General features: G+C 38.1%; 2 protein-coding genes across 2 annotated transcripts in view; one reads left to right on the forward strand and one right to left on the reverse strand.

Moving 5' to 3' along the window:
* Positions 1 to 5,947: 5,947 nt before the first annotated feature.
* mc2r (melanocortin 2 receptor) lies at positions 5,948 to 21,506 on the forward strand. Its single transcript, XM_023299805.3, has 3 exons — positions 5,948 to 6,073; positions 14,216 to 16,265; positions 18,091 to 21,506. The coding sequence occupies exons 2-3, from the start codon at positions 15,913 to 15,915 to the stop codon at positions 18,647 to 18,649; spliced, it is 912 nt and encodes a 303-aa protein (XP_023155573.1). The 5' UTR covers positions 5,948 to 6,073; positions 14,216 to 15,912; the 3' UTR covers positions 18,650 to 21,506.
* Positions 19,165 to 26,376, reverse strand: part of LOC111588859 (melanocortin receptor 5-like) — a 29,668-nt gene continuing 22,456 nt past the window's right edge. The window contains exon 5 of the mRNA XM_023299484.3: positions 19,165 to 24,546. Within this exon, the coding sequence (XP_023155252.1) occupies positions 23,976 to 24,546 (571 nt within the window). The 3' untranslated portion in view covers positions 19,165 to 23,975. The remainder of the gene's footprint in view (positions 24,547 to 26,376) is intronic.

The following is a 26,376-nucleotide window of genomic DNA, read 5'->3' on the forward strand; positions in this document are numbered from 1 at the left end:
CAAAAAAGAAGTTATTTTATTCATTATAGAATTTCTAAATTAATCTAAATTAATTATTTAGAAATTGAATTTCTAAATAAAATGCTCTGCCTGTAATTGTTATCTTTGTTGTTGTAAGCATTAAGTTAAGAGAGCAAAAAATAAGTTATTTTATTCATTATAGAATTTCTAAATTAATTGGCCGATTAATCAGTTATCACATTTTTTTTCTGTCAAATATTGGAATCGGCCTCAAAAAATCCATACTGGTCAGGTCCTAGTAAATAGCACGTTGGCCGTCTCAGTGAGAAATTTTAATACAAAAGCCCTAGATGGAACAGCAGCCGATCCAGTAATATGCACACTCTGCAGGAAGGAGTTTTCTTTTCACTGACACGCTTCCAGCTTAAAGTATTAAGTGTTAGTCGCGATTCTAACATGAACCTTAAAGGTGTTTAATAATGTGATTAATATAGATTAAAAATGAATGATATTTAATTGTGATTTTTCAAATTAATCCACAGCAACCCTGTGATTAATCTGATTAAAAATTTTAATTGTTTGACAGCACTAGTTTTTAATAAAGCCTTTTTCTATATTCTACCTGTCTGCCAGTTTTCTGTGTCTGCGGCTGGGTTCTCTGACCCCCGGAACCAACATGTCCACTCATCCTAATCTGTTCCAAGGTGCACTTCATAGGTATGAGTACTTTTTTCCGTGTCATCTTTGTTTTTCGAACTGAAATCAAAAGATTAAAAACTGAGGACATTTTTATTTTCCCCCTCTCCAAATTGGAAAGCATTAAAACACCTACACAAGTCTCTCTCTCCTGAGCCACATTGCCACTCAAAGCAGACTTATGACGACGAGCAATTTCAATTCACCTTCCCCTTTATGGTTTCCCACAGAGTTCACTCAGACAAGTCGTGGGCTGAGGTATTCATGTAGAGTAGTGGGTGTTCTGCATTTGCCTGTGATATGATATATGTGTGCTGAATTTCACAGATGACAATGAGAGCTGTGTGAATTCTGATCATGTGGGGATCCGAGGAAGGCTTGAGAGCGTGGCAACCGAGTGTATGCTTCATGAATGAAGACGCCCAGGTGGTGACTCACCAAAGCTCACACTCAGCCACTTTCTGATCGTGTCTGCTCTACTGTCTGCTTTCCAACTCTCCACACATGCCTCCATCATGACCGTCACTTTCTATCGGCTGATGTCCCTGCATCGCTGCTTCCAATTTTCTTCCTGGGTTTTTTCTCACCACCCATCTCTCAGCCTCTCTATCCAGCCTGCTCAGGCTTATTACACACCATATCTGATGCCTTTCTCTGGGCTCAGCTCAGCTGGGCTATTTGCTGAGTGTCAACAAGCCTCTATCAAGAAAACCAGGCTGGGGGAGGGATTGGGCTTGATCAATGATGCAAAAATAGCTTTGCAGAAGAAGAAAATCTATTACACTGTGTCTGAAACCACTGTTTGATGGGCCACTTTGTCAGTACAGATCTGACTCATCTGCATTCATTAGGGAAGTTCTTCATGCTTAGAAGTTGATATTGCTTGTATATTTTCAAATGTGAGCACTTGTTGCTTCAAATGTGAAATGTTTAAATCATAGACTAAAATTACAGCACTGTGATGGGAAAGTTCTTGATTCCTCTGCTCAAAAACAGTCTTATAGCAAAATGTCAATTCCACCTGCTATACTTGGTCTGTTAATTTCTGCTGCAATTTGACCATTTGCTGGAGCAGTCCCTGTTTTTTGGGGGGGTTTTTTTGGTCCAAGTTTACTCTTGGAATGCTGTCAATGGGTGCAGAAAATGGCTGCATGGCTTTCTAACCAACCGCCCGATGGTCAGAATAGGTAACCACCTCTCCTCCATCATCACACTGTGGCTGCATGCTGAGCCTCTCCCTCTATTCACTGTACACATGTTATTGTTCCACCATCTATAACTCTAACACCATCATTAAATTTGCCAATGACACAACTGTTGTTGAAGTTATCTCAGGAGAAGAAAAGTATCGTCTACAGAGATGAAGTTCAAAGAGTGTGGTGTTCAGAGAATAATCTGGTCCTGAAATCCACAGAAACAAAAGAACTTATCAGAGACTTTCATAGAAACTGAGCAGACTCTAATCATCGATGGGGACTGTGTGGAAAGGGTCCTTACCTTCAGGTTCCTCAGCACACACGATGAAGATCTTTCCTGGACTGCCATCACCACAGCAGCAGTAAAGAAGGTACAGCAGTGATTCCACTTCCTGAGGATCCTCAGAAAAAACAACCTGCAGGAAAAGCTGCAAGTATCCTTTTTTTAAGAGCCCTCCAGAGGGTCATCAGCAACACCCAGAAGAGCACTGGGTGTTTACTGCCTTTTTGGTAGGACTTGTCCAGGTCTCATTGCCTCAGTAGAGCAGCAAATATCCTTAAGGACCAATTCCATCCTGGACGCTATCTGTTTGAAGCACTACCTTCAGGTAGACACTTTAGGTCCATCAAATCAAGGACAAACAGGCTAAAAAAGAGCTTCTCCTCCAGAGCAATAAGAGAACTGCACTCTGTCAAACACTCACACTGTCTGGACCTGAGCACCTTCTAGCTCTCTGTGCACATCTGTGTATTTCTGTATTTATTTATCATGCATTTAAAAGACTGAACAATTTCACTGCAAATTGCAATGACAATAAAGATATTCTATTCTGTTCTATTCTGTTCTATTCTATTCTACATTCACAGTCTTGTGGTGAAAGATAAAAGATTAAGGCTTAGGTGACCCCAGGTAGGAAACTTATTCAGGGATCATATTTGCCATTTTTGTGGCCCAGTATATACTTGGGTCAGTGGCGTCAGTTCAGCCTATGTGCAGTACAGCTGTCAGATGCTACTTTTATGCCTGGGTCAAATCTGTCTGTCATCCAGCATTGCTGACTAATAGCTGGCCACATTATTCATATTTGTGGCAAAATCAATGCAGATGCAGGCATAGCATTTGACACTTACGCTGTATGTAGGCCAGACTTGGCTGAGGGCCCAGAGGTATATATTGACTGGAAAGAAAAAGGTACATTTTCCTTTCAAAGTATTTCAGCAGTTATTAACAGCTATTCTAATCATTTGAGGTTGAACTCAAAACACAGTACATGGACAAAAGAAAAAACTGACCCAAGTTTAGCTTCATACTATTTATATGTAGCCTAAATAGTACTGATATACTGTTTTGCATAGCACTGTATGTCATCCCTAGCATTCACCACAAAAATCTATAAAGGTAGAATCCTCACCAGCTGCTGAGCCAAATGAACTGCCATTTGATTATATTGCTTTCACGTGTTAACTACGGAGTCACAGGAGTGCCACAATAAAATATAAATCTGTTAAAAAAAATAAGGAAATAAATATGTAAATAGAAAGAGAAATAAATAAATAACCTGTTAAAAATAAGGAAATAAATGTGTAAATATAAAGAGGAATAAATAAAAGAATAAATAAATAAATATATATAAATAAATTAAAAGGTAAATTTTGTCTTTGCTTTTCCCTTTTCTCTTTTTTTCCTTTTATTTTTCCATTATGTCATTGCCTTTTCCTTTTGTCACTGTCTTTTCCATTGTCATTGCCTTGTACGTTTTGCCTTTGCTTTTCCTTGGTGCACTGAGTTGTCAATCAAATGGCTCTGGGCGGGGCTTTCTGTCCAGGTGGGTAGTCGTACCTGATCACAGGATTCCTGCCTGACGCCAGCTCCTAGCACGGCTGAAGTCAAATGATGGCACCGTGGCGCTTCGGCTGATTCTACCAGCAGACACTGAAAGGGCTCTGATAGTTCAGTAAGTTAATGTTTATTTTCTTATTGGTGCCAGTTTTAATGCACTTCATATACACCTGTAGTGTCAGATATAATTTGTACGGTGCACTCCAGATGTTGGTGGAGTTTATTTCTGTATGTGTTGACCAGAGAAGAAAGTTATAGCATCCAGTAAATATTAGCTTTAATGTGAATTAGCGATGCTAACTGAGCTAACTGCTCAGTTGTAGCCTGAATAAAGCTAACGTAGCATTAAGCTAACGTAGCATTCAGCTAACGATGCTTGAGGTACATTTAGTTAATAAAACTGTCAGTGGAGATGCTGGTTCACATTAATGTAACATTTAGAAAACATAAATGTGATTAAAACAGTGAGGTTAAGGTTCTGTGTTGTCAGTAGTCCTGAATATCTGCTAAGTCTCCGAAGTTAAACTGGAGAAAACAGTAAATCTCCTCTCTAGTCGTTAACATTGTTTAATGACTGATTTACATATTTTAGTACGTATTCCTGCAGTGTAGATTGGAAAAATAAACTCCCAGAATATGATCAAAGTCAACAGATAAAGCTAACGTAGCATTAAGCAAACGTAGCATTAAGCTAACGATGATTGTGTTGTGTCATGTAAACAGCTGAAGCGTGTTGTGTCACTGTAATGTGGTACATTTAGTTAATAAAACTGTCAGTGGAGACACTGGTTCACATTAATGTAACATTTAGAAAACATAAATGTGATTAAAACAGTGAGGTTAAGGTTCTGTGTTGTCAGTAGTCCTGAATATCTGCTAAGTCTCCGAAGTTAAACTGGAGAAAACAGTAAATCTGCTCTCTAGTCATTAACATTGTTTAATGACTGATTCACATGTTGTAGTACATATTCCTGCAGTGTAGATTGGAAAAATAAACTCCCAGAATATGATCAAAGTAACAAGTCCATCAAGTAAAAGCAAAGACAAAACTGAAAAGGCAATGACAAAATGGAAAAATAAAAGGAAAAAAGAGAAAAGGAAAAAGCAAAGACAAAATTTACCTTTTTATTTATTTATTTATTCTTTTATTTATCCCTCTTTATATTTACACATTTATTTCCTTATTTTTTAACAGATTTATTTATTTCTCTTTATATTTACACATTTATTTCCTTATTTTTTTAACAGATTTATTTATTTAATTCTCTTTATACGTACGCATTTATTTCCTTTTTTTGGTTTGTTTTACAGATTTATATTTTATTTTAGCACTCCTGTGACTCCCAAGTTGACAATGAAAAGCCCTTTTGGTGATTTACGCATTTACATTTTCCACAGGTGGGTAAATGGTCTACACTTATTTAACGCTTCTCTACCTTATTGACAGTCAAAGTGCTTTGCAATGCTTTCCATTTACCCTTTTGCACACACACCAATGGTGGTAGGAGTAACTTCGGCTCCAGTGTATTGCCCAAGGACATGCAGGTCGAACCGCCAAGCTTTCAATTATAAGACAGCGTGCTCCACCACCTGAGCCACAGTGACACTGTTTGCTGCGGTTTACTGAAGAGGAAACCTCCCAGTCTAACCAAAATGACTGCTAATGTTAGCCTAAACTCTACTGGCAGCAACATCCAGGGCCAGCTTCCACACAGTGTTGAAACAGATTCACTAGTAGTTAACATGATGCATTCTTGGAGTTAATGCTTGATTTGGCAATCAAGACAAGGATTTTTTTTTTTTTTTATATGTTTTTGGAAAACAGATTAGAATTACCTTCACTTTGACTGAAATACTAATGAGAAACCATATACCTACATGTGTGATACTGTTTGTATACTGCTTGTCATTGCTTTTGCATACCATATTTTAAGTTCCAACAAATTGTTGGATTGATTGTGAAATCAATATTTAGACCAATAACATGTAAAATCATCAGATGTTGCTTAATTGAATGAATAAAATATAACAAAATGGAATATCTTTTCGACAGATAGAGGGAATAAAAAGAGAGAGAGGCAGGAGGGGGGTCAGACACTGACTGCCCTTGAGTGGATGTCATAAATAGATACAGTGACGAAAAAGAAAAACAAAGAACCAGACAAAATAACATGTAGTTCAGCCTTGTTTAGGCAGCCTTTCAAGGCTACAATAACAATGTTCCCTGCCTCTCCCCATGAAAACTGAATCCACTGCATAAAGCCCTCTTGAACATGCATCTATTGGGTGCCTTTCATGGCTCTGCAGAAGTATTGACAAAAAAAGGACAAATCATCTTCTAAAAGGCCTCTAATCAAGACGGTTATTTCAGCAGCGGCAAGTAAGGCTTTCACATCATTCTTCATTTAATTTAATTTGAGCTTTTACAATTGCAACATCTTATCAAGGTTTCAGCAGGGACACTCAAACTAAATGCTTTTCCTTTTCTATGCTTTGTCTGTGGATACAGTATATTATAGGAGTGCATTACCGTGAGTGCATGCTCACACAGCTGTAAATGGAGATGTAAAAACCTACATAACTGTTCAGATCTGTATTTCTAACAGTGGCTGTCTGGAGGAGGACAAACCAATCAAAGATACATTAAGAGAATATACTGCTGAGAGACGTTTTATCCTAGGTACAAGCAGAAACAGCATCTGGCACTATGTGCAATGAGAAGACGGCTAAAGGTGGATAGGGCTGACATTTTGTGTAGATGAAACTAAAGCGCTCTTCCAATGCCACTGCTGGCCCCGACTTTGTTTGCCTCTGGCTGATTCATTTTGCTCTGATCACCTCTCAATAGGATGTTTTTTTCCGTCATCACAACTCTCTTCAGTAACTGTTAGAATAGGAATCGTGATCAATTTCAAGGATATAGCTGCAAAATAGACTTGCTCTTTTCCTCCCTGGCCCATTTATGACAACTATACAGCATTTACAACCACATTTCGCTTCAAAACACAACTATCAACAATCTACTTGTAGCCTCACAGGTCTCTCTGTAATACAGTCACACAAATGCACACGGTCTTACCTTTTCAAGCTAATGACATTTAGTAATCTTATCAAAGTCTGCTACTAAGCAAAAGGACTAGGATTTCAGTGCTGTGGGTTTGTGTCCTACTCAATGCACCATGGGAGAGTAAATCATATGATCATGAGGGACATCCAACGGCATAACACCACGTCGGACCCTGTAAACCAGCTGTTTGATCTTCGGCACTTGAAATAAGATGCAAAGAGGAAACTGTGGGGTAATGAGGGGGAATAAGTGCAGAAATGTGTAATAAGTCGGGAGGAAAGCAGTGCAGTAGATGTGCGTGGGTTGTGGGTACTGGGAAGGGGATCAGCAGAGAGAAAGGGCTGGAGAGGAAATAAAATGTGTACATTGGCAGCTGATAAAGGATTGTTTGAGTGGATTTCATGTTTCATGTCATGATCATGCCTGAAATTGCATACTTGTTTACATAAAAAAGCAAGGAGACATACATTACATGGTCAAAATCTGTGGATATGTAAGTGGAAAGCCAAAATCAGTGCCCAACTTCACTAAAGACCTCTGTCTGCTTTATATTAAGTGCTTGTTGGATTATCTAATAGTATTCGAAATGTCAGACAATCTTTTTAAACTTTCAAAATAACCACCTGTTACCTAACTCATAATAATAACACTACTACTAATAATAATAATCTTTATATTCTTTATTTCTAGGACATTTTTAAAAAAATCCAAGTTACAAAGTGCTTCACAAGGCAGCAAAATAAAATATACAGACATGAAATCATCAGGAGATATAAAAACCCGAAATGGCAAATAAAAGCAGCAATGTTGAAAAGTAACTGGATTTTAAAGCTAATCAACAGTTTAAAATGAAAGCCTGGGATTGTGTTGATGGGAAGAGATTAGTTCTGAGAACTAGTTTATTCTCGCATCCTTAATCATTCTGGTATTTTGTACTAGTAGCTCTGTCATCATGTCATCCTGTGGAAACCAGACTTTTACATCTACATTCTGCCTTGGATTTTATTTTAAGAGGAGCAATAACATTTAATAAGGACAAGCAGGTCAAATTAAAATAATTAGATAAATCATTGGTGTTATGATGTTCACACAGCTGTATGCTCTGTAAATCAAATACTGGGTGGAAGTTGGAGACACGTTGCTCATTAGAAAAGCAAGTGTACACTACCAGTCAAGAGTTTGGACACACCTTCTCATTCAATGCTTTTTATTTATTTGTATTATTTTCTTCATTGTAGATTAATACTGAAGAGTGACATTTTTTTGCTTCCAACATAATTCCATATGTATTCTTTTATAGTTTTAATGTCTTCAGTATTAATCTACAATGTAGGAAATAAATAAAAACCTTTGAATGAGAAGGTGTGTCCTTTTGACTGGTGCTGTATATGGAGCTTGCTACGACGCTGTTGGTAAAGAGTAGTCCACAGTTAAAAACTGTACATTTTTAATCCAAACTTATAAGAAGTTGTAATGTTTGAAAAATAATTAGCACGAGTATTAGAAAGGTCGTCATTGTGGATATTAAACTCACCACACAGAACAATTCTGTCATACTTTAAAATCTGTGTCAAAAAACTCAGGGATTTCTGTTGAGTACCATCAACTTACCAAAAGTCAGAGCTTCGGTTGAAAAAACCTCCACACAGCAACTCAATGATATTTAAATTTGTACCTAAAGACTCTCACCAGGCCAACACCATGAACACTAATCCTGAACTGGTCAAAATAGTCATACAGTGGAGGACATAGAACTGCTGTATAGACTGGTTTAAACAAATATTTCTCACAACTGTGTCTATCAACTGTAGTGTGAATAGAATGCAACACCTTAGATACCTTCAAAGATTTCCAAAGATACTGTCAAAGGTGTGCGCTGTAACCCCAATTTGAATGCTTACTACTTCTCACCCCACGCTTAAGGAGGCTGGTCAGAGCAGATATAAAGATGTTTTGACTCAGCTTTGAGGTCAGGTACTACAGGGTGGTTATTTTTGTTTCTGTAGTTCCTTTAAGTTCTGTTGTCTGGACTCTAAATTCTTCTGAGTTTTCATAGTCGTAACCACTTCATAAAGGAGGGATGGGAGATTGTTTTACGCGTTTACTGACTAGCATCATCACAACGGTAAAGCTACCATATTGCTCCAGCCTGCTCGTTTATTGCGACAGCATACAACACTTCCAGCAACATTCTTCTTCATGGCTGCACTTACAATTGGTGGTATTTCTGGCCAACCTCACTGAAAGCCTGCTTCATGCTTTAAAGACTCTCAGATCACTAAATAATCTCTTTCCACTGGTGGAATTGAAATTCAACAAATTTTGTAACTTTCTGAAATAGACACTTCAACAATTCTGCTGCCTTCATGCAAAGACTGGTCTGATGTGATCAGTTATGACTGCAATGGTTTGATTTTCTCTCTGAAGTTCTTCACTCTTCTACTTATGCCAGCTACACTGCCGGCTTTTTGTCCCAACTATGATTGTGTGTCACAGCTATAATTGCCTTCAGGTAGAGAACATGTTGTATGTACACAGTTGCAATCAGTGTACTCCAGGATTTAGCACCAGTAATTGGGAAGTTGTAGATAATAGCATACTTTTAACTTTGTGTGAGACATTTGTGTTTGTCTCCTTACATGATGATGTCACTGTACACTGAGTCAGGTCCATGAAGAAATTATTTTCCGTTTGGTGTGGAAGAATTTGACCAGCCTGGACAGAGGCCTTACCTTTACAATACTGTACCTTCTAAAAATGTTCCTATCACTGTCCAAACCATTCAAAAATCAGCTTGTTGTAGGAGCCAAAAGGTTTTGGGAAGCTCCATCATCACGGTTACAACATGGAACATGGAAATGGTCTTTTTTTGTTGACCCATCCATCTAACCCAGCCTCCTATCTACACTAACTATGACAACTTACCTTGACTTTTACCAAGATTAGTCACAAGAGTTTTTTTGCTTCAACATTTGTTGTTTTGGTGACTCACTGAAAAGACTGATGTTATATCACAGACAGACAGACAGACAGACAGACAGACAGACAGACAGACAGACAGACAGACAGACAGACAGACAGACAGATAGATAGATCTTTATTAATCCCGAGGGGAATTCAAGAATAAGTACCTTGATCACTTCTCCATAGAAACCTTGTGAGCATTCTTATTAGGACATACCAGAATTTCCAGGGTCATTTTCAGCACACAGCTATAAACAAACTGAATTATATTAATTAATTGGCATGCACAAGATTTCAGCGTACTGGCAATGAATGTTTTTATGCATAGTAAGTTTATAAATCACGGCAGCCAAGGAATAATTGTTTAAAATGCTACAACCCAATCCTAGATATCATTTCAAAGCTGCAACTTTGAGTAGAATTTTGTCCTATAAGCTACACCAGCTAGCTTTAAAGATGTCATTGGTGGTCTAGGTCTTGTGTGTGCCAAATATCACAGCTCTGTCCCTCATGGCTTTACCATGTCTTAATAATGGAACCGTCAGATAAAAGACACCATAACAAAGAACTGTCACTCAAAGCATTTACAAAGCTGTCTCAGAAGGACTGATTGTGGCAGGGTTTTTTTGTTCCACCTATGATTGCAGCTATTCTGAACAGCTTTGAAAGCATTAGTTTTCAACTGTGGGCAACACATTGTGCAAACTGATTCCAGTACCTGTGAGAGATCAATGAAACAATGCTGCAGCACACAATAAAACAGGACAATAATGGATCTGCAGCTTTGTGGCAACAGTCTGGGGATGGTTCTGTTATATTTTAGGATGACATGGTGTCTCATTGCACAATGCCAGCTCAATAACAAAACTGATTAGTTTGTGGTTGAGCTTGACTGAACCCTGAATACATCATTCATCAACTTTTGGATGAAAGTCGACTTTTATCACGTGAAGCCCCGATTTATAGCCCAGCATCAGTGGTGAAGGACTGTATTACTCTTATGTCTTTACTGGAGGCAGCGATGGGCAGGACACTAATGCTCATGGTTTTAGAAAGACAATTGATTGATGGATTGAGATATTTATTTCGATGTTTATCTAAGTAGGAAGTTCTGCGTATGGATCTCCAGTAATTAAGTAATGCGAAGATATATTTGTAATGGGTTTGTTAAGAGACTTTCAAGGGAATTTTCTAAATTGTGCTGTCAAACTTTGATCCCTGAAGGGAAATTTTCTATTGTAACTAAAATGGAAATGATGAGAGCATGCATTGTAATACAAAGATTCAAAATGGTATTCTGCATGAAGAGAAATGTGAATAAAATTCACCAGTGTTAAGTGTCTGGAATCACAACAGTGACAATGCCAAGCTGAATGTTTCACGTTGTCATTTAATCAATACACTAACAGTTGCCTGAACACTTCTCCCAAAGGTTTATCTGACCTTAAGTTTAATGACATCAGTATATTGACCAGGTGCTGCACACAACACACACAGATACGCCAAAATGAAATGATTTTCTCAATCATTTACACCCCTAGTGGAGATAATTCCATGTCTGTCATTATGTTGTGATGTGTTGTCAATAAATTCCTGTGAATCTCTTCACAACACAGACGACGAAACAAACAATTTCACAGCTTCATCTAGCAGGGCGGCTAACAGGGAGTTGTTGTTATTCTTGTACAAATCAAAAGCAGAGCATCATGTTGGCTTGTCTCTCATGGATCACGTGGCGTTTTGAGCTGGAAAAACGACTGCAAAGCCACAGCTACCTTAAACAAATGCAAAACCAGAATGTTTACACAGCAGAGAAAGCCGCATTAGCGCTTTGTGATGATGACTTCCGCTGCTTTCATGTTTGTAATCTCCTTAGAAATATGCTTCTGAAAGCTTATTCTCATCCAGGTACCATTCTCTCTGAATAACCCAGGATGCACAAAAGCGACTTGTTAGGAGAGTTAGCCTTTTAGCCAGCCATCGTTTCATTTAGATTTCCAGTGATTTTTACCTGTGGTTTGGTTTCTAAAAATATTTTCTAGCTTTCATCTGTGAAACACTTTCACATGTGTCCCTTGGACGATGATGCGCTTTGTTCATGGTGATGCTGTTGCTGAAGTACTTCTTGAAATTTTGCTTTGGATATGTTTGATATGTGGTTTCCAATGGATTTGCTCACCTATTATCACCCCAAGGAAGTTATTTTCATGAACCCTTTCAGTTTGCACCTCATCTATATGTATTTGTACTTGTTCATTAATTCTGCAATTTCTAAATAATATTTTTCTTTTAGTTAAGTTTAATGATAGATTATTTCTGTCAAAGCGTATTTTCAATTAATTACTTTATTATTATTATTATTATTATTATTATTATTATTATTAATAAGAATAAGAATAAGAATAAGAATAAGAATAAGAATAAGAATAATGTTATTCCCTGTTGCTTGGCTTTGGCATTTCTTTCATTAGGACACCCAAAAGCATTTTTCTATTGTGGTAACTTGCCATTTAACAAGCCAGTAAGCAGTATTTATGTGTACACAGTACATGTATGGATAGAAAACATTTAATGCAGAACGTCAACATAACATTGCATCTGTCCTTCAGTACTTACAACAATACTACATACTACATGCTGTAGACTCTAAAGTGTAATTCAGGTGTACATTCTGTGTTTAAACTGCCAGCACGTCAGTTTCTATAGTGATCATATGCTTTTCACTCACAAAGAAATGCTTCAGTGTTTAGGTTTTTACTTCTTGTCACCATCAAAAATGAGACTACATTTGACTAAATAATCAAGGCTTATAAAATACAATTAGGGGACTGGCAGAGTTGGAAGAACACGAGTGACAGCTCTGGACTCAGCTGTGTTCTCTGACTAAAATGTGTGTGTTTGTTTTATTTGGGTGAGTATTGGTAAAATGGGACACATTGTAAATTGGGACAGTTAAGCATTGCAATGAATCTTTTTTCAAGAAACACATAAAATAACCCCAAACCAAAGCTTAAGCATTGCTGAAAAGAAATTTGATGAAATAAAAAATGTTTACATGGATATGATGACATAAAAGTCACACACAGAGAATCACAGCAGTAACTGAAATGACATAGTGTTGATAATGACATTAAAAAATGTTAAATTATAAAATGAGAAATCAAATATTAGCACCTTTTGAAAAATGCAAATTTTGTCATTGTCCCATTTTGACAGTTTCATCTTGTTAAAATGGAACAGTGATAGTCATTTTGTCAATCACAAAGTCTATGCTGTATAAACATTTAAAAATTGGATTATCTTCTTAACATGCTGTCATTAGGGGATTGATGCTCCTAGAATTGTGACATGTTGAGAGCTGAGGCATTCCAGAATACAAATACAAGAGTGTCCCATTGTACCAATATTCACTATGTGTGTGAATAACTATTTGCCTGCACTTGTTAATACAGTACAACTTCAGTCGAAACATTTAATCCACTATTACAAAGAAGTTTTACCTTTGCAAAGCAGTTTCAAAGAAGTTTCTTTAATTGGATTTAATGCAGCACTTATGCAAGCTCTGAGGCTGATGTGGGACTGGAATGGCAAATAGGGATCAGAAGCTTTTAGATAAAAGTGTACTATAATTATTATAATCATCTTCAGTCTCCATCCTGTCAGGAATTCTGAGTCACAGCCCTGATCACAGAGTGCTGATCACAAAGGTGGAACTCGCACATTCAGGTTGAAGGGGAGAATACTCAGGTGTGCTAATAGACTTTGATTAAAAGGTCACACTCCACAGGAAAGAGAAAATCCAGGTGGAATGGAAAAGATAAGCTCTGCATGCTATATGAGTCCTTCTAGATGTTGTATGTGAAATTATAGACACAGAAATTAATTCAATTTTATCTACAATACCGTTCAAAGGTTTGGGTCATCCAGACAGTTTCATGTTTTCCATGAAAACTCCCACTTTTATCCATGTGCTAACATAACTGCACAAGGGTTTTCTAACCATCAATGAGCCTTTCAACACCATTAGCTAACACAATGTAGCATTAGAACACAGGAGTGATGGTTGCTGGAAATGTTCCTCTGTACCCCTATGGAGATATTCCATTAAAAATCAGCCGTTTCCAGCTACAATAGTCATTTACCACATTAACAATGTCTGCACTGGATTTATCATTCATTTCATGTTATCTTTACTGAAAAAAATGCTTTTCTTTCGAAAATAAGGACATTTCTAAGTGACCCCAAACTTTTGAATGGTATTGTATGTACCACCAATTGCAATTCAGATTGTCTCAGGATGCTTTACAGAACCCATATGCCTGAATCCCCAAAGCAGTCCTAAGATGACAGTGGAAAGAAAAAAACTCCCTTTTAACAGGAAGAAACCTTGAGCAGAACCCGACTCATATGGGGGGACCCATCTGCTGCTGGTCAAAATCTATTTGAAATAATGCTTTTATTCTTTATCGCTTTATGATTGTCGTTCTACAGGTGAAGCATCAAGCAAACATTCCCACAAAGCTCAAAAAGAAAGAAGACACAACTGGATGGACACAGCTCAAAAGATCAGCAATCTCATCTTAACCACTTTAACAGACTGTAACTCCTGAGACAAACACTCACAGAAAAATATTGATTGGATGCTCCGTGTGTAAACAACAGAGGAGATGCAGATGTGGCCACATGGCTGGAGATCATGAGTGAGCTACGCCAAAATCACGAGCCCGGTGTTGAAACCGAGACACGTGTATGTGAAGAAGACATTTTTGGCTAAAGAGGCTGCAGGGAGCTGCTTGTTGCCAGGGCAATTCCTGTGTGTTTCCTTAAACCTGACCTTTGCTCAATTGATTGCCACAGCAATTAGCCACACTTTGTCAGCTGAGAAAACCCAGCCGCCTCCATATTAGATCAGACTCAACTGTCTTATTATTGTGAGCCTTGTTAATTATGGCACCTCAGATTAGCTTTATTTCTTAGACTTTTATTAAAAATATATTTTCGTTTTAGTCCAATTTTAATTTTAGTTTGATGTAATCAACAAAAACAAACAACGGTTTTTCATCGCTTTTGCCTGTAAATCAGTCTTGTGTTTGTGGGACATTTTTGTCTGCCTCACATTTTACGGCAAAAGAAGGCCCAAATAATCTTTTTTAAACTGTCTGGCTGTCTGAATAGAACCCACTCTCTTTCAGAAGCTGGAAACGTTTTCATGTAGATGGTTGATGATCAGCATTAATCTTGAAACTTTATGTTGCTCATTACTTTTAACAGCAACACAAAATATCTGAAAGTAACATTAATGTTCCGTCCAAATTCCAGCACTTAATAATGCACTTTCATTGTATATCTCAGCTATGTTTCCACAAAATTGCAGATGAATTTAGTTTGAATTTTTTTTTTTATTCTGAGAAGCAACAACATCTCTAATATCAGTAAATTCAAAATGCTCCTGTTAACATTATTAATGACAGTGCAGTAAAATCAGTCACTGAACAGGGGATGTTTTGGGCTGTTCAAGATACTGTTTTACTCATCAGCAGTTAAGAGTTTTAATTTCTTATAAAATTTTTTGTCAGTGATAAAAATTGTGCTACATGTCTTTATAGTTCTTCTTTTCATTGCTTCAGAAGTTTATGGATTTCCATCTAGTTTTTTTTAGGTTGTCAAAAAATATTTTTAATCATAGTTTTAAAAAATTACCACTTACTAGAAGTACGAGAATTTAGATTTGGTATAGTCAAGCTACATAACAAAGACTGAATCTTGGGCAGTCTGAAATTTAAGCTCAATTTGCCAGACAGTCTGGTTTAACGCTGAGGACGAGACTGCAACATCTCATGAAATTTGTGATTCTCAGCATTTTGAGATCATCAGAGTACTGGTGTTTCTTTGGCATCAGCACATAGCTATTTAGAGTTTTAATGTTGTATTCAACATTAAAAATAGTTCAAAAATGTTTTTCGTCAGTCTTTGTTGACATCATTAACGGACGTGAAGATTCAAGGTAATTTTTCCATTTATATTATATTGATATTCAAAGTGCACAGCTAAGATTAAAGCTCAACACAACCTTTAAATTCAAGTGTTTAAGTTTGGTTTAACAGAAAAGGCTGTTATGACACTGATGTCCATGTAGCTGTAGTTTCCATGTCATTTTATTTAGCATTTAATCGAAAGCCATTCTTACTATGAATGCTACCTCAAAGAACCAGTCAGACTGCCCTGAGGTGCAGGTCCCCGTCCCTGTCTTCTTCACCTTTGGAGTAGTGAGCCTGACTGAGAACCTGCTGGTTGTGGTGGCCATCATACGGAACAGGAACCTCCACTCCCCCATGTACTGCTTCATCTGCAGCCTGGCGGCCTTCAACACCATCGCCAGCCTCTCCAAAACCTGGGAGACACTGATGATCACCTTTGCTGAAGTGGGACAGCTGGAGAAGACAGGGTTTTCTGAGACCAAACTGGACGATGTGATGGACTGCCTGCTGTGCATGTCGTTTGTGGGCTCCTTTTTCAGTTTCCTGGCCATTGCTGTAGACCGGTATGTATGCAGATCTTGGATTGCAAGAATGTATTTATATATGTACTGTATATAGGAATGTATTTTAAACTGTTAATTTGTGAAGGATGGATTTCCATCTATCATTGCGCGAATATACTTCACCCAGGCCTACTAATCCACACCCCAAACCCTTTTTTAAAGTCACCAGGATGTTTCAAGCAATTTTTTTTTCATCTTATATGGATGGGGAAAAAAATGGCTTTTTTTTAACAACACAGGGAAGCCAGAACCACAGTGGGCATACACCAGGTTGTATTTTTTGCTGCTGAGCTGGCTGTTTTAAACAGTTTTTTTTTTCTTTTTGTGGATTTGGGGCCCGATAATGAATTGTCCTCAACTGTTATTTTAATTTGATGCATCTGGTCTTATTAACTAGAGCCCATTGAAAAAATTTAATAACTTGTCACTGGACTCCAACTCACAGATGCAGTGCTAAAGGCCCACTGCATATTGACCCATAAATCAAGTATACTTTACACAACCACCATAATACTACTCAGCCAGTTTTGCTCTCCTTCCACAAAGCCACACACTTCACATCATGTCACTATGGGATGAAAACATACGGTAACTAACAATACAGTTGTAATTCACACAGTGAAGGTTTGACTGTTTTACTTTTGGAAAAGCTATAACATTTAAGATCTTTGAGTGGGAAGCTAGAAACTGCTGTATTCACCAACAAACTGGTAAATCAAACTTCAAACTTTGCACAAATTTTATTAAACAGAAAGTGGATATTTAGGAGTTCCTCAGATGAATACTTTGCTGAGTTTATTACATATTCAGTCTTCACTTAAATTGAAACTGATCAGTAACTTGAAACTTGTGGGTGGGGGGGGGGGGGGGGGGGTTTAAAAAAAAGTCAAACATGATGTAGATGCATTTGTATTCCTTTCATACCTTTTCTCAAGATTACTCTGCAAGCTCTTCACTTTAAAGATACATCAAGGGATTTCTTTGTTGTTGGAGACAGCAGAAGGAGCTGGAAAAAAGCTCATGAAAACCTTTGTACTTAGTTACCTGATGAATAATTGTAAGGGTAATATTCAGTCTTCTTTTAGCTCTGTTTTGGTCTCCACCTTCTCCTGAGGAAAATATCTTGCTTTATCAGCTACACTACTGTTCAAACGTTTGGGGTCACCCAGACAATTTCATGTTTTCCATGGAAAATCACACTTTTATTCATGTGCTAACATAACTGCACAAGGGTTTTCTAATCATCAATGAGCCTTTCAACACCATTAGCTAACACAATGTAGCATTAGAACACAGGAGTGATGGTTGCTAGAAATGTTCCTCTTTACCCCTATGGAGATAGTCCATTAGAAATTTCCAGCTAGAATAGTCATTTACCACATTAACAATGTCTACACTGGATTTATCATTCATTTAATGTTATCATCATTGAAAAAAAAATGTTTTTTTTTTTTCAAAAATAAGGACATTTCTCAGTGACCCCAAACTTTTGAACAGTAGTGTATTTGATCCAAACCCCTGTTGCTAACTTGCTGAGGCCACTGGCTAGTGCTGGGCAGGTAGTATAGAGTGGATTCATTACAGAGCTTTGCACCCTTATGCATAAAGTCAGCTACTAGTCTAAATTTGGCAACGCCCACCAAGTGCTGCCCCACGCTTGGCTCAGCTCGCAAATTTAGGCCACAGAACTGAGAGGGGATGAAGAATCAGTTAATTCTCTGGAGTCTGTCATGTTACCCTTAGTCACTGAGTCCTTTGTTAATACTAAAAAAAAATAACAAGTCATCAGATGTTGGATTATAAAATGATTTGGTTTGTTTTCCAGTTACATCACCATATTTTATGCTCTCCGATACCACAACATCATGACAATGAGTCGCACTGGGGCCATCCTGGGGCTGATCTGGATAACATGCGGGGTGTTGGCTGTGCTGTTGGTGAAGTTCTTCGACTTCAAGGCCATCATGATCTGCTTCGTCGTCTTCTTCATCATCTCCTTGGTGATTCTTTGCTTACTCTACATCTACATGTTCATGTTGGCCCTCATCCACGCCAGGAAGATCGCAGCCCTCACTGCCGGCGAGGGGGGCAAGTGTCGGCATCATCGGAGGTGGGGCAACAACATGAGAGGAGCCCTGACTCTCACCATCCTGTCGGGAGTGTTCGTGGTGTGTTGGGCTCCATTTTTCCTTCACCTCATCATCATGACGGTGTGCCCCATGAACCCGTACTGCGAGTGTTACCGCTCGCTGTTCCAGCTGCATGTGGTGCTGCTGATGAGCCACGCCCTCATCGACCCCGCCATCTACGCCTTCCGCAGCACCGAGCTCAGGCACACTTTCAGGAAGATGCTGTTTTGTTCAGACTGGAAGCTGTGTTCATAAAGAAAATCTATTCACACCTTTAATTAGATGACTCAGAATAACGCCGATCAAGACTAGTTTACAATCACTCATTGAAATTCATTGGTTTGCACATGACAACACCTGGTATCTGAAGTTGGCTACATCAAGGCTACTGCCAGCAGTTCATTGATCATCTTTTATGTTTGACTGAGCAGATGTGACACTGTAAGTGAAAGTTATTTTTCATTAGATAACTACCATCTGTTTATTTATCTTCCTTGCTGACTATTTAACCACCCATTTCACTTCTATCCTCTTTTTTATGGGACTTGGATGCTGTCAATCCCTTCAAACAATTTGAAATTACTTATACCAACCACATTCCCATAGCAAATATATTTTCTAAAACACACACATTTCCCTCATTGTTTCATCATTTCACCATCATTATCAATTACTTCAATCATAATCATTGTTTTGTCTTCAAAATGAGTGACGTGACTTCCACTATTACCATGGTGTTACAAAAATGGACAATATCAGAAAAACATCTCTCAGTTTTATCATTTGCTTTTATTCAGACACTTTTAAATAAAATAATACACCTTAAACCACGTAGCCAACACAAACATCTGTCATTTCAAGCGGCGCTCACATTTAAATTCCTTCATAGCACCACTTGATTAGCTGAGACGGGTCCCCACAGCTTGTAATATCCTCTCACTGCACATACACAAATTATTTAGCATGCAATCAGCAGTCATGATGGGGACTTAATCTCTGTCCAGTGTAACATCACATGCAGTGTTTAGTGCTGCTGTTTCTGTGGGAACAAGAACTGAGTACTGTACAGTCAGTAACAGTGAATCATTTTGCATAATTGCACAGATATGTTGTGTTGGCGGTGAATGCACAGTGAACAAATGTGACGTCTTCTCTTCATTAAATAAAGGAAAACAAATACATTCAATGTATATCAACCAGCTTGAACAAAAGTACTTTTCCTTGCTTTGTACATTTGTGAGCATATTCATATGCTCTTCTTTTGATTTCACTTATTCAAAGACTTCACATTAAACTTTAAAGGAAGCCACAATAAGGCAATTACAACACAGAACAGAGAATAGCTTCCTTTGAACACAGTTTTCTTTATGTTTGCTGTACAGACATCTCTATGTGCATAAAGCCTGAGAACACCAACAATACAAATGGCTTGCTCTTGCTTGTGCAATAAATATGAACTCGTTTTTTGTTTTTTTTGTAAGCATCTACCATGCAGCAGTGATGTGTCGCATTCTGTATGAAAAGGCTGTTCCAGTGGACGACTGCATGTTGCAATAAAAATCTGTCAGACATCTCAGTTGGGAGGAAGGCACCACCAACACACACTTACAGAGAGCACTATGTAGCAATTTGTACATTCATTTATACATTTTGTACATGAACTCATGGCATCTTTACATAATTTAATACAGATTAGGCAGGGAGGCAATATAACGAGACCACATGGACAGAATAGAGAGCGTGACTTCACATTCAAATCAGAGCAGAACCTGCTGTGCTACTGAACACTGGCAGATTTGAGGAAGCTGCTTGTTTACTGTAGCAATAATGCAGCAGCAGGGCACACAGAAAATTGGCTGAGGATGCCGTCAGAAAGTTCAGCAAGCAGACAACTTTTCCCTGCTGACAATTACAAACAAGATAATGTACAGCATGTCTGAGGCCATAGACAAATAATGGTTTCTCAGGTTGCTTGAGGTATAAACACATGATCCACTGCTTCAGTCAGACAATTAGATAAATCTGTTGAAAGATAACCAGCTTGGATTAGATAAAACTTGGATCACATATTATGAGGAAAAGACCTTGGAGATGCGGAGGCTGGTGTTCTTTTCTGTCTTCTTTTATTCTACACAGAATTGTATTTTTGTGCTTGTTTGTCTGTGCTCATTTACTTGCTATATAACAGTGGCTGTAATGTGAGAGGCAGTCTCAGGCAGTTTGTCATTTTGGTTTTCTGAAAGAAAACAAACCTAAAGGTGGGCAGAAATGTTCCAAGAATTGTTGATTAGTTGCACAGATTTTTAAGTCTCTGACAGAAAGGGGCATAAACAGCAATAACAACACAAATACAACTGACAACATGCTGAATATCGTGGAGGTAGGTGACCTCACATTTCCAGAAGCATTTGCAGTGTGTTGTACTAAAACACCCATGAATGACTCTCACAGTAATGTTTTGGGCAGCTATGGAGTATTGGATGCCAACATAGTAGTGTTGTGATCGTTCTTTCAGCTGCTGAAAGTGGTTGTTTATTCACAGATAGAGTCCAGCTGCTTTTAAGCTGCACTGCTTTACATTCAAGGATTATATACAGCTGGGGATAAAGCAAATGAGCTGTACTATTACCCACCATCCCTCTCTGTCATCCTGCTGTAATTCTTTAGAACAAATAGTTAACTTTCCTTCCTTTATTTTTCCAGCTTGGTGTGACACTGGCTGCATCCCTTCTCCATTATCCTTTTCTCTCAGGGCTTCATTGTGATCTTGTTTCATCCCAGTTGGCAATCCCGTCAAACATCTGTCCAACACCCAAATCATATTTATAACCATTTCAGAATTCACAGTGTGTCCTTGCCTTGAGCACAATTTTCTTGTTCACAGAACAACATAATTTGTCTGTGACTCCCAAAACAATGGATAGTGTTTCACATGACCATATTCTGACCTGCCACTGTGATGGTCGAGGTTTGTTTAGGTTTAGGCACAAAAACTCAGATATTAGCCAAAGATCATGGCCATAGTTATGAGGAAAACAACACTGGAAAATACAGCAGCAGACAAACAGCAATTTTCCATGCTAAAGTTGCATGTTGAAGTTTTTTTTTTTTTTTAAATCCACATGACGTCTTTGATGGTTGCTTGTTCCTTAATGGCCCAGTAAGCCTTTACACTACAAAGGAATCTCTGTGACCAAGCACATATTTGATTGGCCTTGCTGTTTTATTTCACACAGTTGATGCACTGTTTTTTCCTGTGTTGGTTTGTTTCCAGTGTTTATGTACCTGTCTGAGTTCTTTGTGTGCACTTAATTTAAAAGAGTGCCCTGCTAATTTGGATGTGGGGATTAGAAGTCTTCGTTTTTCCACCTCAAAAATACTACCAAACTCTGTCCCACCTTCACCCTTTCTGACACGGAGAAACTCGTCCACGCCTTTGTCTCCTGCAGGCTGGACTACTGCAAAGCACTGCTCATCAGGATCCCTAGCAAGAGCCTGCAAAAACTCCAATACATTCAAAAACAGTGCGGCTAGGATCCTGATGAGAAGCAAGACTTCATCACACCCATCCTCCATTCCCTCCACTGGCTCCCCATCTTCTTCAGAATTCAGTACAAAATCACTCTCCTCACCCATCAGTACATTCATGGCAACGCCCCGGACGATCTGAAACAACACATCTGCCACCAATCGCCCACACGAAAGCTCTGCCCCAATAACTGCCACCTGCTCAGCCTGCCCAGAACCAAGCTCCAGACCTTAGAGACAGAGCCTTCCACTCAGCCACCTCTCACATCTGGAACTCCCTCCCTGACCTCCCGAGAGCTCCACAGATAGTGGATGTTATTAAAAAAAGGCCTAAGACCTTTCTTTTAAACAATGCTTTTAATTAAACATGTCCCTGAAATTTTTATTTCTTATTTTTATTTTACCTGTTTGTTTTTGTTTTATCCTTTTATATCTTTAATGCACCACTTTGAGATTTTTCTGAAATGAAAAGTGCATTACAAATAAAATGTATTATTATTATTATAAAAAGTATTTTTTATTCATTGATCAGAAATAGAGATGTTGATCTTTTTTTTTAAATTTCACATTCCTTGTCTATGTCAAATATTAGAAACATTTCCCACTTGCAACATGACTGCAGTTCAGGCCAGATACTATACGGTAGAGAATCACCACTTAAAGAATCATGAACAGAAATCAATAAAAGAATGATGGCCGTTGTTTGACATACATCCCACCCCTCGCTGCAAAAAGTCGACCTTGTAACAGCCAAACTGGTAAACATCCAGCCAATCATGCAAAAAAAAAAAAAAAAACAAGCTGGCTGTTTTTGTCCTCATTTTACGTATGTTTTTCTCCACTGCACTGGTATAACATGAATGATGCAAAGTGGAATACAGATATAGGATTCTTGATAAAAGAATCACAGTCCCTATATATGTATAGTCTCTCAAGGTAGGATGAGTCAGGAAATAAAGAAATAATACAAATGATGTTAAACTAAGGACATATACAGGATGCTGACATTTTAAACTATAGTTCTCTCTTAATAATTATTATGTTTTGGGAGTATTGTGTGTCATTTTGCATTCAGTATTATAAAAGCCTCAGTATTATTTTATTATTTATTTTAAATATATCACCTAGTGCAAACACACATTTCTTTGTAGTAGAAATGGTAATACATTTTCTCAGTTGAGGTCTTAAAAGGGTCTTTAAAGCATTAAATTTGATAATAAAGAGTTTGCAGATACTTTGAAACTCTGCAGACACAAAAGGCTTAAAAAAAAAAAAAAACTTCTCCACACATACAGTAGCTCTCGTCAGCATCTGAAAACAGACTATGATGTGTAAAATCACCAAAGTTCCCATTTAATGTTGCAGTGATCGGGGGGGAAAGCAGGAACAGCAAAATACATCATATAAACGAGGATAATTATAGACAAGATCTGACTTCACTTCAAAATTTTCCCCGTCTGGTACTAACTTTTCTGTCTCAGCGATTCATTTATGCGTTGTGTTAATTTCAAAGAATGTGCATCAGCTGTGAGGCAACACTGTGTACGTGGACTAGCCATCATGCGTAATTAAACGCAAGTATATAAGCACTCTCACAAATGAAGACAGTGTAAAAAAGGTATGCTGTTATTGATTTGGCTACCATGATAGTCATATTCTGGCTGCCAATAATAATAATGTCACTGATTTAAAAGAAGGCTAAAGAAAAAAGGACAAAAGAAATGAAAAGTAGGCCACAAACAGGCCTCTGTGACGTACTTTCAGATGAATCATGACTTCAGATGGTGCTAGCAAGATGCTCAAATGCACCTAATAAAGGAGGCTCTTTGTGAACGGGGTGGATACATTAGGAGAAAGTTTATTGTTCCAGTCCAATTTCCGGCTCATACTTTTCAATAGCAACTGGACAGAACACAAAAATGTAACTACACACTTTACTGACTGAAACTTGCAGTCCTCGGGTAGTGTATCTTCAATCTCCCATATTTATGCTCCAGTGTCAGATTCAGTCACTTCATGCTGCCCTGTCATTGGTCTTCTCAGTGTCTATTTCTCAGTACTTACCGGTCAGAGCACAGATGTTGGTGCAGGCGTTCCTCAGACTGTAACAACAGATGATCTCCTTAAAAGTCTTCCTCATCTCCTGACTCCTGAAGGCGTAGATGAGCGGGTCGATCACTGAGTTGCACATGATGAGGATGAGGTACATGTTGAAGTGGGACATAAAGCAAACACAGTAGAGGTTCCGAGGGCAGGAGATCATCAGGATCAGGTGGAGGAAAAAGGGAGCCCAGCAGACGATGAAGATTCCTAGGAGGATGGTGAGCGTGATGGCCCCCTTCATGCTGGCCCGCTGGTGGATGGAGTTGTAGCCCGGCAAGGCGGCGATGCGCTTGACGTGTGAGCGGGCTAGCATGAACATGTGGCTGTAGAGGGAGGCCATGATGAGCAGCATGGCGAAGAACATTGAAACCAGGCAGATAATGACAGGGGTGGTGTCTGAGTAGATGATGAAGACGATCCCGCAGCTAGTGCAGAAGGTCCAAATTCCTCCGATGATGCAGCCGGCTCTCCTCACTGTCATGATATTGTGGTACCTCAGTGCGTAGAAGATGGTGACATACCTGCAAGTAATAACATATAATGGTTTTTTAAGTCACCTTGCCTCAGTAACCCCCAGTTTCCTATCAACCTTCAATACAGGCTGACAAATTACAGAAACTGCCCAAGGAATTAGTGCAGGGGAAATATGTGCCTGTGAATACAAACACTATTTTGTCATTGAGGGGAAATGTGGCTGCAGACAAGATGATGGATCTCAACAAGGTTATGTGTTACAGTTCTTTTCCTTCATTTTATTGACACATTAAAGACTAAAGGTTAGGTGCAGCTCATCACTGGAAGAGGGCTCATGTGATCATCCACACATCACTTGAATACACATGAAATGTACACCAAATCCAACTGACACACTTTGTATCTTGTGCATTCGTACCTCAATGGCTCTGTGGTAATCTCCTGTAAGAAAGTGCACACAGATCTTTTTATGGTGTCTGTCCAACTGAGTTTGGATTATTTGATCGAACTAAATATCAAGCAGTCATTCTAAGATCAGACTGGCCATGTTTGAACCAACGACAGACAGTGGAGTTTGTTTGATGTGGACCCAAGTCACATGTACAGGACCTTGGGCTGTCTACGTCAGTGTAGTATGGAGGAGCAAGTATATATATATAGCATATTCTTTTCTTTTTCATATGTGTATTAGTATGACTGACATGAACAATGTTTTAACTTTCAAGCTTTTGGAATAAAAGGATTACAAATTACTATTTAGATGACAATAATTTAAAAAGGCCACTGAAAATGAACCTGTTGTTGTCAACTTGCTGTCATTTGTCTCCCTCAATATGATACAAACACTAACCTTCTTACTGCAATATGAAAAAGAAGAAAATTGCAAATTGACCCCATCATAAACATCATATGTCTCTACAGCATTTTCTATAGATACTAATACTATATATATATATATATATATATATATATATATATATATATATATATATATATATATATATATATATATATATATATATATATAAAATAAAAAAATTGGCCTAATTATTCCTTCACTTAAAATAATTACATAAGTAATATTTATTGACATTATTACACACGTTATGAGAAGAAGTGAAAAAAAAACTACAAATATCTAACTGGAGTTATACTGATGAGGTTCCTAAGTAGGTGAGTTAAAATGTGGCTACGCTGTTTAGTTTCAGCAAGTTATCTGATAACATATTTAGGAATAATTATATTTGACTCAATTTAGAAATCTTGTTTCTTTTAACACGGCATGTATTTTGTGCTGTTCAAAAACACTTTTTCCTGTCATAATGACTGAGAGCAGTGTTCTATTTTGATACTATCAAGGTGTTTCATTTTAATGAAAAGTAAGTGGCAAAATGGGACATCAATAAAATTTTTCAAAGGGGCAAAAGGAGGATAGAATTTATTCTTAGTCATTTTGATATGTACTTACATCCCATAACAGAGTAATCTGGAATCAAGTAGTGAATATTAGTTTTCAGATTTTTATATGCTTGACCATTTTAATATCAGAACACTGTTATTTCAATTACCACTGTGATTCTGGGAGCAACATCATCAGGGTCAGCAGCTTCAGAGAATGACAGCAGAAATAGATTGGAGGAGGGAGTTGGCGTGAGGCTACAGCAGCCAAGTCCTCCTCTCAGGTGGCAACACACTGACAGACAGCGGGGCTTTGCATCATGCAAGAGATCTAATTATAAGTAACACACTGCACATGTGATGGAAGGCTGTTGCACTGAGTTTGGCTCTGCAGGTTAATTAGCGGGCAGCTTGCACTCCTCAGAGTCTTGGATCTTATGTCCTAATGAGAATGCTGCGCACCAGTGAATAAGGAAAAA

Source organism: Amphiprion ocellaris, chromosome 9 (genome assembly GCF_022539595.1).
Source record: "Amphiprion ocellaris isolate individual 3 ecotype Okinawa chromosome 9, ASM2253959v1, whole genome shotgun sequence".
Lineage (NCBI taxonomy): Eukaryota > Metazoa > Chordata > Actinopteri > Pomacentridae > Amphiprion > Amphiprion ocellaris.

What these genes read in the sequence shown, in the direction of transcription:
- mc2r (XM_023299805.3), top strand. Translation starts at nt 15,913, where the DNA reads ATGAATGCTACCTCAAAGAACCAGTCAGACTGCCCTGAGGTGCAGGTC. An exon ending in CTGGCCATTGCTGTAGACCG is followed by an intron (nt 16,266 to 18,090) that starts GTATGTATGCAG and finishes TTTGTTTTCCAG; the next exon opens with TTACATCACCATATTTTATG.